This window comes from Anoplopoma fimbria, chromosome 9, assembly GCF_027596085.1.
Source record: "Anoplopoma fimbria isolate UVic2021 breed Golden Eagle Sablefish chromosome 9, Afim_UVic_2022, whole genome shotgun sequence".
NCBI lineage: Eukaryota > Metazoa > Chordata > Actinopteri > Perciformes > Anoplopomatidae > Anoplopoma > Anoplopoma fimbria.
In genome coordinates this window covers 24,283,091-24,293,963 of record NC_072457.1, presented here as the reverse complement: position 1 = coordinate 24,293,963, position 10,873 = coordinate 24,283,091, and the positions used below count along the sequence as shown (strand labels likewise).

The window sequence follows — 10,873 nt, the reverse complement described above, 5'->3', positions numbered from 1 at the left end:
TATACTACCGTATATACAATACAACATTTATATGTATCTGGTGTGAAGGCCCGGTAAGTAAAACCAATTTGCCCCGTGTTTCTAACAGGTCATGGTGACTCATGAAAACGAACAGAGATTTATTTGTATCAGTTCTGTTTGGAAGCTGTTAACAAAAAGTAAAAGACCTTGTATGTGCACCTGCTAGAGCTGATCCTTTTCCAACATTTAGACCATGTGGGTGTTTAGCATTCAGCCTGCCACACGCACAAACCTGCTCTGTGCTACGGCTTTGCCCGAAATCAGTCATCTTTAAAGGTTCTCTGTAAATCTTGGAAATATAAAATGCACATTTCAATACATAGGTCTCTACTTTTCTTACTTAATTAATATTTTCTTGTAAGTAAATGATTCCTTGAGTGATCCCACACAAAAAACAACTGATGAAAAATAGATATATACAAGATATCATACATAATGCAGTAAATATAATTAAAAAAAACTGTCAGGCCATATTCGAATGAACTATGTTCTCAAAATGTGAATGAATCTAACTTAACCCTAACCCCTATAACATATTTGGGAGACCAAGCCAGACCATGTCACATAACAGTGACATTTGTTAAAAGATTTTTAACATTTCTTTTTTTTTTAGTTTCAGCCAAGAAGAAAACTGAAGTAGAAAAGCTGTTGGCTCTTACTGAGAAGTAACGTTGTTTCCAGGCCTCAGGTCAGATCTGTGCTCTGATCTCCAACCTGAACCATAGCAAAGAAGGTGTTGAAGAGGACTGCCTTATTTCTTACTCTGAGTGAGCGTATAATTGCAGGAAGGTAATTTTGGCCCATCCACACCCAAACCAGTTTATGTCATCATGCCGTTACTCTTTTATTTCCAGCTCTTGTTCTTGAAATTAATCTATACCCAAATCTATACCCTCCATCTCGTCTGTCTAGCTATCACTCCACTTGATCCGGCTCGGCATCCATGCAAGTCTCCCATGGATTCCTGGGCATCTGGGGCATGGAGAGGAGCAGGAGGGCGATGCCAGTGAGGAAAAGGAGGACGAAGCCGGTGCAGGCACAAGCGAAGGACCAGGCGTAGTAGTACTCGATCCAGATTGTATCCTCGCTCTCGATCATGCGTTTGACCGACTGGCGCATCACTTCCAGTGAGATGAAGGCACAGAGACCTGGGAAGGAGAGGGATGTTTGCACATGAGTTAGTAAGTGCAGATTTCATCACATAAAAAGTTAGGTTTTTATGCTGCAGGGACATTTTTATTTTGTTGGTAAACTGGACTAACCTGCAAATGCGAAAAACATGCCAGCAGGTTTGAGGAGGTAGTCTCTTCCTTTGCCTTTGCCGGTACATGATCCGATCAGACACAGAGAACCCAGGATCATGAAGGCTAGACTGAAAATGGAGATGGCAGCGGCTGAGATGTTGTACTCTGGAGAGAGAGAGAGAGAGAGAGAGAGAGAGACATAGAGTGTTAACATGATGAAGGTCATAAAATACCTTTACAATCCAATGACATCAAATATCTTAAGATCATTGTCATCATATTATGTAATGGCCCATTGTTCACATGGAGTGAAATGAACCTTTCTATTGTATGCATAGTATGCTATGCTGGATCCTTTATAAATTAGCTTCCAAATAGTTTGTGGGGTTTTTTAGTGTCAGTTTAGGCTGGAAGGATGAGACTTTTGTTTTTTGTCTGTTCCACCCAAGCTGTAAGTTCCTGCTGAAGTCATACAAAAATCTGAGATGTATACTTAAAAAAGTTAAGCACTGTAGTTTGTATTAAATATCATTCAAACAGGAGTAATCTGTACATTCTCCGTGGGATCCATTCAAAGTAAACCACAGTGCCCACGTTCATGGTAATGAACATGTCACCCAGTGCAACAGTGTCTCTCATTGATGTTAATGAAGTGTTTTTAATAATTGTTGGACAACGATGGAGCTTATGGCACAGAGGAGGCTTCAGCAACGCAGGCAATGACTCAATTCTTGTTAGTTTTGGTCTTTTCATTGAGTTTGTTGACTAGAATTTCACCAGCCTCCCTATTAGGGCAATAATCTCTCATTAAACATACAAATAAGATATACGATATTAATCTTTTTACAGATAAAGGGTGTCTCTGTAACGGGAACAGCAGCTGGCTTGTTTTTCCGATCAGAGAAGTGGATAGGACGGAAGGCCTTTGATCTGCCGGCTGTTTGCCTGTGAACCATGCCCAGGGGAGAGGCACTCCTTTGGGGGAAAGAGCCTTCATCTTCTGCTGCCAGGGGAGGATAGGCCGCACCCCGAACACGCTGTGTTCTCTGATATACTCTGTGGAGCTCATTGGCCAGCTCAACACCAAAGTTTCTTAACAGCCAGAGCAAGGTAGACATCAAAAGATACCAGTGTTACAGTCATACAGGGCTCATTGCATCGGACCCTCTTTTATAAGAAACACAAGATCGACATGTAAAAAAAGTCTGTAGTGCCGCTGTTAGGGGAATCAAAAAAGGCTTCTCTCAGACCAAAAGGTGTTTGGGTTTGATGTCACAGTTTTATACCATTGTTTTCTTTATATGTGTATATTAAGGTATGTAGATGTGAGTGTGTATGTGTGTATGCAGTAGGTTCTTGTATATGTTTAATGGATTTTTTTTATGTGTGAATAGGCATGTGCATGTGCTGCTTTTTTGTATGTAGGAGAGATATGACAAAAACAAAGAATTAAGGTTCAGGATTTGTTTTAGTTAACTTTCTTGACCAGATCTGAGACTGGCTAATAACCTCTTAATATCTAGTATACTATCATTATGCCTTAAAGTGGATTTTTTTTCTTTACACACCAACACACACACACACTCTCATACAAACTGTATGTCTGGCCACTGTATACAAATGGGTTGTACATTTGTTTTCTACATGTTTTGTGTGCCTTGATGAGGAAGATTGTTCTCAAAAATAAGATGGGACAATTACGTTAATGTAGACAGTTAATGTAGATCCATTCCTACGGCATCCTTGACTTTACTCAACTTGCAAGAATTTCATTACGGTTCATTTATTTTCCCCTGGCAAACACTCGTCTTACTGTATGGATGGATGCACCTGTGGTGACATACATCTGCTATGCTCATTCAACCATATGCACCATTATGGTAGGCCTATTGCACTACAGGGAACTTAGCTCAGTGCTGCAATCATTCCAGTAAACTAACAGTGTGTCTCCCAAGGGATGGCCTCAGCACTGGGATGCTGCATGTGTGTGTGTGTGTGTGTGTGTGTGTGTGTGTGTGTGTGTGTGTGTGTGTGTGTGTGTGTGTGTGTGTGTGTGTGTGTGTGTGTGTGTGTGTGTGTTAGAGGATGGGGGAGGGGTACCTATGTATCATTGCATTAGCATCTCTGAGTTTAGGGTGTGGGGGTGTGTACAGCTTCATGCACAAGACTTTTCACATTTACACCCCAATAATTGAGTGTGACAGTGCTCCACATGTGCTCGACCCCCTAACGCACATTACATGGGAGGGCTGTCATACAACATGCGCTGGCTGTACAGTCACAGCTGTAACAGGGTCACACTGTAGAGAGAAAGATGGAGAGAATGTTTACTGTACTTTATGTACAGACAGTATTCGCCTGCACTGTTTCTGAGGAGCTATGTGTGAAACACTGTCAGCCCTGTGTCAGTACACAACGGCTGTGTCTTGAGAAGGATCTGGGGATACGATACCTATTTGCGATATTATAAATATAAAAATCTACTTAGTATAAAGAACACACAGCCAAATGCATACAGTCTGAATAAAAAACATTTCACTTTTTTATGAAACCAGAACAGAGGGATCTGCATTTGTATTTATTGTTACTGTAACTTCTAACACCATAGCACTACAATACCTTTTTGTGCACTGTCACAAATCTTTGCATGTAAACCAATAACTAAACATAATCTATACAGTATCACCAGAAGTGATATCACAATACTCAATTGTATTTATATTTTCTTCCATTATGTGACTTAGTGGGTGAACTTTGACCCCCAGCTAGCGACCATCATAGGGGAAGCAAACTTTTTTCAACGAGTATTAGTATATCTATATATATTCTGATAAAAAGGTCTGAGGCATACTGCAGACATACACAAATATCACATGCAATGCAATGTTGGATCTCTTTTTGCATAAAAGGATATAGAGTTTTTTCAGTTATGTATGACCTATGTGAGCACCTTAACATTTAGCCTGTTGGTCAAAGGGTTGGGAAAAGATAAAGGGAAATCTCATTGCCTTTCACCCAGAACTTCTTCATTTGCTATGAAAAGTTTTGTGATTGACAGCTGGTCCAAAACACCTGCTGTGACATCCAAAACTGTTCTGAGGTCAGTGGTGAAACATGAGTAGAAATCTGAACCCACAGAGAGCAGAGCAGCAGGTGAAGTCAGTTGGGAAAATGTGATGAAGCCAGTTTGATGTTCAACTTCACACGGACTAGGAAGTCCTAATATTTCCAAGGAACATATTTCAAAATGAATCTCTCCCTTATTAAAGTAACCACGATAGGGGAACAATAACAGAAACCTACCTTTCTGCGTTTTATATTCAAATATCTCGGTATCCAGCCCTGGAGTGAAGTGTCTGAAGTAGGTGCAGTTTTCCTCTGTGAAAAAGAAAGAAAATAGGATTTAGTTCAAAGTTACACCCACATCAAATGATTTTTGGCCCCAGCACAACAAGGTGTAAACACAACAAAAGTACATACATTATATATGTTTTCACCACATAGAATTGTTATGGCTGACATGTTGGCAGCTGCCCATTTACACAGCAGACATGTATTCATTTATTTGGAGTCACATTTGTTGTTAAGTAAAATATTCACTCAATTTGTATCTCTGTTTGGGTCTCCAACGCCCCAATTCTTGAGGGGAAATATCTGGCTTTTTAGGTGCTAAATGCTTCACTACATTGACAAGCTAGCAGCTAATTGTGTCTGTATGCAGTTTGGTGTTGGGCATAACTGTGGGATTTAAAATAAATTCCTTGAAAACAGGTACTCGCTGCCATTAAAGGGGTTGATGACAGAAGGAAAAAAGTTGCAGGCCTTAAACCAAAACAATGATCTGAAAAACTCTAAAATGCTCTTTTATTATTATTATATAATCCTCTGTGGCTTCATGACCATGAGCAGTCATTGGTCTGATGTTATATTACGTTTAAATAATTAAAACTTTACTCGATTTGATTGAACTGTTCTTTGATGTTTTTTATTGAAAATGTTCAGCCTTGTCTTGTGAAATTTCATGACATTAAATTTAAATGTCTTTATATGTGAATACATGGGTAGTGCGTAAAAAGTGAGGGAACCATCAAGAAAGGCTCATGTGGCCGAGGAATGAATGTAATAGTTAATTAGTTAATTAAACGGCACCCTGATGGAAGCCTTTAACTGCTTTCAACTCTGACAACCAGAGTCTGTTCTGTGGAATATTGTCATGTTATGAACATCAAAAGCTGTAACAAATGTTTTATTTCACTAAACGTTCTGAAGTTGTGTTTATGGCCCTTTCTTCTTTCTTTGCTGAACCACTGAACATTTTCACACTTCTATTCAAGCATACATAAATTATTGATGAATAGCTATAAAAATTATATTTATAGAGCTTTGCCCCACATACTTTTGCACCATATGTATCACATGAATATGATATTTTGAAAAGTTTACACCGTCTCAGATCTATCCCACATTGTTTTTCCAAAAGCATCTCACAGATTAAAACAACCAGGGTAAAATTACCACTTAAATAGTTATGAGATAGCATGCAGGCCCTGGTCTGCTTCGTGTGGGTCAACTGTCAAAGTAAAAATGGCTACAACAGACATCACAATAATTTGTTATTGAGCAGACCGGGTGTTAAACCTTGGGGATTTGCACAAATAAAGCCAGGTCGCTTTATGCTGTCACAGGCTGGTTTGGTAGAGAAAACGTTCTCAGATGTCATGCCAACTTATTCCATACCAGAGATGGTTAAAAGTAGTTGATCACGTGCACACAAGGTCGCTCACATTTAACAACTGAGGCTTCGCTTCATGTAATGCGTGTTTCAGAAAGCTGAAGGATGTCTTGGCATTAAAAAGAAATAACTCGTGGGTTTGGATGATCATATATGCAGAAGGAGTGTGGATGGTAATGTGCAGTATGTAACACTGGATCACTCTGTCACATCTACCGTCATGCAAAGTCAAGTGCACATCAATGATCTTGCTTATGCAATGAGGTTTCCACTCACACGAAGGTTCCTAATCCCTTTTTACAGAGAGTTTCAGCATGGGACTTCGGTGAAATGCTTTCATGCAAAATTATGTTGTACCGCGTGGTATCGCATAATGGTTAAAGCTCAACAACCCTTGCTGGGAAGGTAGATCATTTTCCAATGTACCCTGTAAACCATGAAAATAAGCTAAATGAGATGTCTGATGTCCCTACCAGGAAATAGCAGAGTAATCTGATATAATAGGCAAAAAACAATAACTCTGAGTCATATTTTTTAATGCCAAGGCAACATTGCATGTTTACAAAATCCGCCTGTGAAATTACAAGCTTTTAATGCTGCAGGACACACAGCACACCCATACAAAAAAAAAATGTTTTTATGAATGAGGACAGGGACTGGCCATAAAAAAACAGAGGTTGTTACTAAGCAACAAGCTGCACTGTTTTCACAGTAGTAGGCACATATGAAAGAGGGATGGGTGGGATAGAGGCTTGTCAACTAGTCGTACTTCTGAGCCAGACTGAACATTGAAAAGAGAGGCTGAAAAATATGTTTGAACTTCACTTATTTCACAAAAATATTCATGTTTTTAAAGAAATGCAAATCCATTACGCTCTATACTTTACCGCCAGATAACTCTTTAAAAAGGCAGGAAACATGTGGAAGTGGAAGAACTAATGGCAGACCAAGGGTCTCTTCATTCACTAAATGTATATCTGGTTTGTTATATATGTTAAAGTGGAGTCACTCAGCATTTATTTAGCCTTGGAGTGGATGCTTTGGCCTCATTTTCTGTATCAAGCAGCTTTATTTCCGCATGTGAATGAATTCGTGTTGCCTGATTACACCTTTTGTACCATCTTTACAGCGCAAAGCTTCAATGAAAATATGAGGAGCCGGTGGTAATAAATATATTTGGGTGCTGCAAATGGCAACACACACTGACACGCACTGCTGCACCACTTTTGGCTGGTCCTTGTCCTGCTACGCTCTGATGACAAGTGCTGTAAAGCCCCTCTTGTTCCTAATAGGGTAATCCGTCATCTTTCCAAGGATCAGTTGAGGACATCCGATTAGCAACATTTCTGCACAACAAAGATCACACTTTATTTAGCTTTGGTGTGCACTATTCATGTGTCTATTCCTTTTGTTATAATTGCTATAATTGGCCCAGACCTCTGAGCCCTGGTGCTTGTTTTGTCTGCTCTATTTGGGTGTCGTTACCTTCCTCATTCTTAGGTCTATCAGCAACTTAAGTTATGTTGTTTGGTCAACACAAGTGTATATGCCATAGAAAAAATTTTTATATTTCTATGGAGCGTGGCAGATTTGTATACAAAGCTTTTTTTTTTTCAAATTGATATGCAAAATGTATCAATTCAAGGAAGTTCATTTCTCCACATTTTACTTCCGATACATTTCAGCCTATGTTAATTTGACACTCAAACTCAGCAAACTAGAAGTTTGATTCAGCTATACAATCCAGAGAAGCATAGGAAACTTGTCTTAATAAGTGTTTAAGTTCCCCATCTCCATATATGAAGCCTATCCCTTGGTTGGTCATTTGAGTGCCTATAAAGGCCAATTACCAGTGGTACCACTTTCTTTTTGGACTATGCATCCCATCCCCGGGAGTGTCAAGTAATTTGAGTGACTATGACTGCACGGAGACGTGAAGCTGCAAGAGGGTCTTGTGGGAACAGTTTGGTTGGACAGCAGGCCTCAAAGCTATGCCTGGCCTACCCATGCGGCCCTGTCACTCAGAAGCCCGCTGAACTTGGCCTGAACAATTTACCCTGGTAGCTTCCACCCAAGACAGCTGAGTATTTACGTGGCCTATATTTATAACCACGACTGCTTGCTGAGCAGTTTGCACATTGTTGTTATCCCACCCTTTCTCTTCATTGAATCATGGTTAAAAACATTAAAGTAAATGCCCGTCTTTGTACTCAGAGTACAGTATAGCATCTAAAACTAAAATAGCCTTCTGGAAAAATATTGGCTCTGATAAAACTTTCTTTCTTTGAGCTGAAACGACATACAGTGTGATGTAATTCTGCATTATAAGCATTAAAGTTTTTTCAGAGATCATCTCACCATCTGCGCTTTGTCAGCAGTAGACCTGAACAAGTCCATATTCAGTCCATATTTTCCAGAGTGTCTCACAGTGGGGACTTCCTCGCATACTTTTAAAGTCCTGCTTTAGATCAGAGGTTGACACCTCTCTAAAGATGTGTGGCTATGATAAACAATAATGTTCCTGGCCAAATACAGCTATTGGGCCGGGAGACACCCCCTACTCACTTCTTAAATAAAGACTGCCAAGGTGGCCATCACAAATCACACGTTTTGTTGAAGACATGAAAGCCATTTGTTAGGAACAAGTGCCTAGTCAAAGTGTTCTGGCTCTTTGCAATGTACATAATAAGATAAACTCACTTTCCAAATATTTAAAGATCACCTTTTTCAGTATGTATGTACAATATGTTTGAATGTATGTGCAGATAAAGGCTCTAGAAGCACTTGAAACTTGTCTTTACAATCTAATAGATTCCCCACATGCCTGGGTGGGCTGAGCTGATTTAGTATATTCAGCACATGCTTGCCATGTCTGCAACGATGAACCGCCCTCAGACATTCCATCTGCTTCTGGAATGGCCCTGCAGTGCAGACAGTGTCTGGGGTTCCCAAAAGCCTAACAGCAGCCATCAGTAGGGATATATTTTGGGAGTTTCTCTCAGCCTTCCAAGTTGGACAAATTTGGGGGGAAGTTATTTACATAAAGTGGCAAGCAGGGTCAGGTAACAATAAACAGTCAGATAATTGTTTCTCAGATAACGGTCAATATTTCAGAGTGGTTCTAAAGAGGACTGACTCTCAGCACAACTCATTGAGACAAGAGTCACTGCTGGTCAGCAACTGCTCGACACTGTTTACATCAATTTTATTTAATTATAATCATGAAGGGCTGTGTTGGAAGAGGTATTTAGATCCTTTACTTAAATTTAAGCTATACAACAACCTACTCCATAAAAGTATTTTATCCCGAATAAATAGTATGCGCTTTCCCCTTTCAGAATGTTGAACTATGAAATTAGTATTGAAATGTGTTTTCATTATTTCATACTTTAAATGGATAGTGGAGTAAATCCAAGAATCCACAATACTTCCCCCTGAAGTGTAGTGGAGTAGAGGTATAAAGTAATAAAAAATTGAAGGAGCTATGTCATTTGAGACTATATATAGAAAATAGAGACAGTTTTTCTGACACAGAACCAATTCATTTTGGGGAGTTTTATGAGGGGTGGGACCTCTAAGTTAAAGTGTATCAATGGGAATGCTGAAGTACAAGAACATCAAAAGTGTATTTAAATACAGTGTGTTCTTGGTTACTTCCCATCACTGATTGTGAGCTACTTTAATGTTTCCTGAAGATGTTCAATATAGTGTCTGTATTAGTCAGGTAGGTTGTATGGAGAATCAAGTGGCAAGCTTGTTTTTGATAATAAATACCTCTTTAAACAGAGAGGAGACACCAGTCAGTAAATCAGCTTTTGTGGTGTTTGCTTAGTAAAAATAGTCTTTAGATCAGCTTACTGATGGGCTGCATTTCAACACAACTGATTAATAACAAATGAAAACATCTTATTATTTGCATCCACATGTGTCAGACAAAAATCTGCTATTACAACTATTCTCACAGTTGAAAAACGTTTGACACATTATGGAAGGCTACATGCATCTCACTACCATTAGGATCTGTACTCCATTTCATAAGGAAGTTTATTGAAGTTTAAAATGGCATGTGCCATGACAAGTGATCCTGCATCAGAACCTCTATTCTTAGAAGCTCCCCACCTCAGAGCTGTGGGCTGGATTGCATAGAGGCACCTCACAGTTACCGGCAAAAAATATTAATAGGGTGATGTCATTTTATCTGCCAGAGGCAGAAAGTTTTTGCTCCTATATTCTCTTACCTCCAGGCAGGCTGATGGGTCCGCAGCCAAGCCCCTGCTGGAAGTGTTCCGAGCTGATGTAGATTTGCTTCTTGCACAGCCTCCACAGGCCGAAGTGGGCCGCCTCGCAGGTGTCATTGACTTTATCCACCTGCGGGCTGAGAACGGCCCAGTGGTCCGTTACCACCGCAGTGAACATGCATGCCATTCCCACTATTAGCACGAAGATGGCAATCTTTATCTTAGTGCGCTTGTGCATGTTTCCTGGTGGTGAGATTTCTGTTCAGTTAATCTTCTTCCCCTGATATGAAAAACAAAATTGTAATGTGGACACACTGGTCTGTGTCCCAGGGGCTTCTTTCTTCAGTGACTGCAGCAAGCTTCCCAAAAAGTCCCTTCTCCTTCTCTCTCTCCGCCTAAGACTAGTGTCTTCTCTCCCCCAGTCACAGATCTGTGCCTCTGGTTCGAAGGGAAAGGGGCCAGACTGCTCTGTCCTAGTTACAAGTCCCCTTTCCCTACTCACTATGAGGGGCTGTGCAACTGTCGGGCTGCAAGTTTAGACTTACAGCTGTTGAGGAAGATCAAGAAAGTTGATGACCAAACCAACTGTCTGCCATGCTGGGCATTGGGCGTAGAGGATGCTGCATGTGTTGGTAGGT

The 10,873-nt window shown here is 40.1% G+C and overlaps 1 protein-coding gene across 1 annotated transcript; it reads right to left on the bottom strand.

Annotated features, from left to right (window-relative positions):
* Positions 1 to 936: 936 nt before the first annotated feature.
* Positions 937 to 10,473, bottom strand: LOC129096469 (voltage-dependent calcium channel gamma-1 subunit-like). The gene is made up of 4 exons (XM_054605262.1): positions 10,236 to 10,473; positions 4,569 to 4,643; positions 1,284 to 1,430; positions 937 to 1,169 (listed from the first exon to the last, which is right to left on the bottom strand). The coding sequence occupies exons 1-4, from the start codon at positions 10,471 to 10,473 to the stop codon at positions 937 to 939; spliced, it is 693 nt and encodes a 230-aa protein (XP_054461237.1).
* Positions 10,474 to 10,873: the final 400 nt, after the last annotated feature.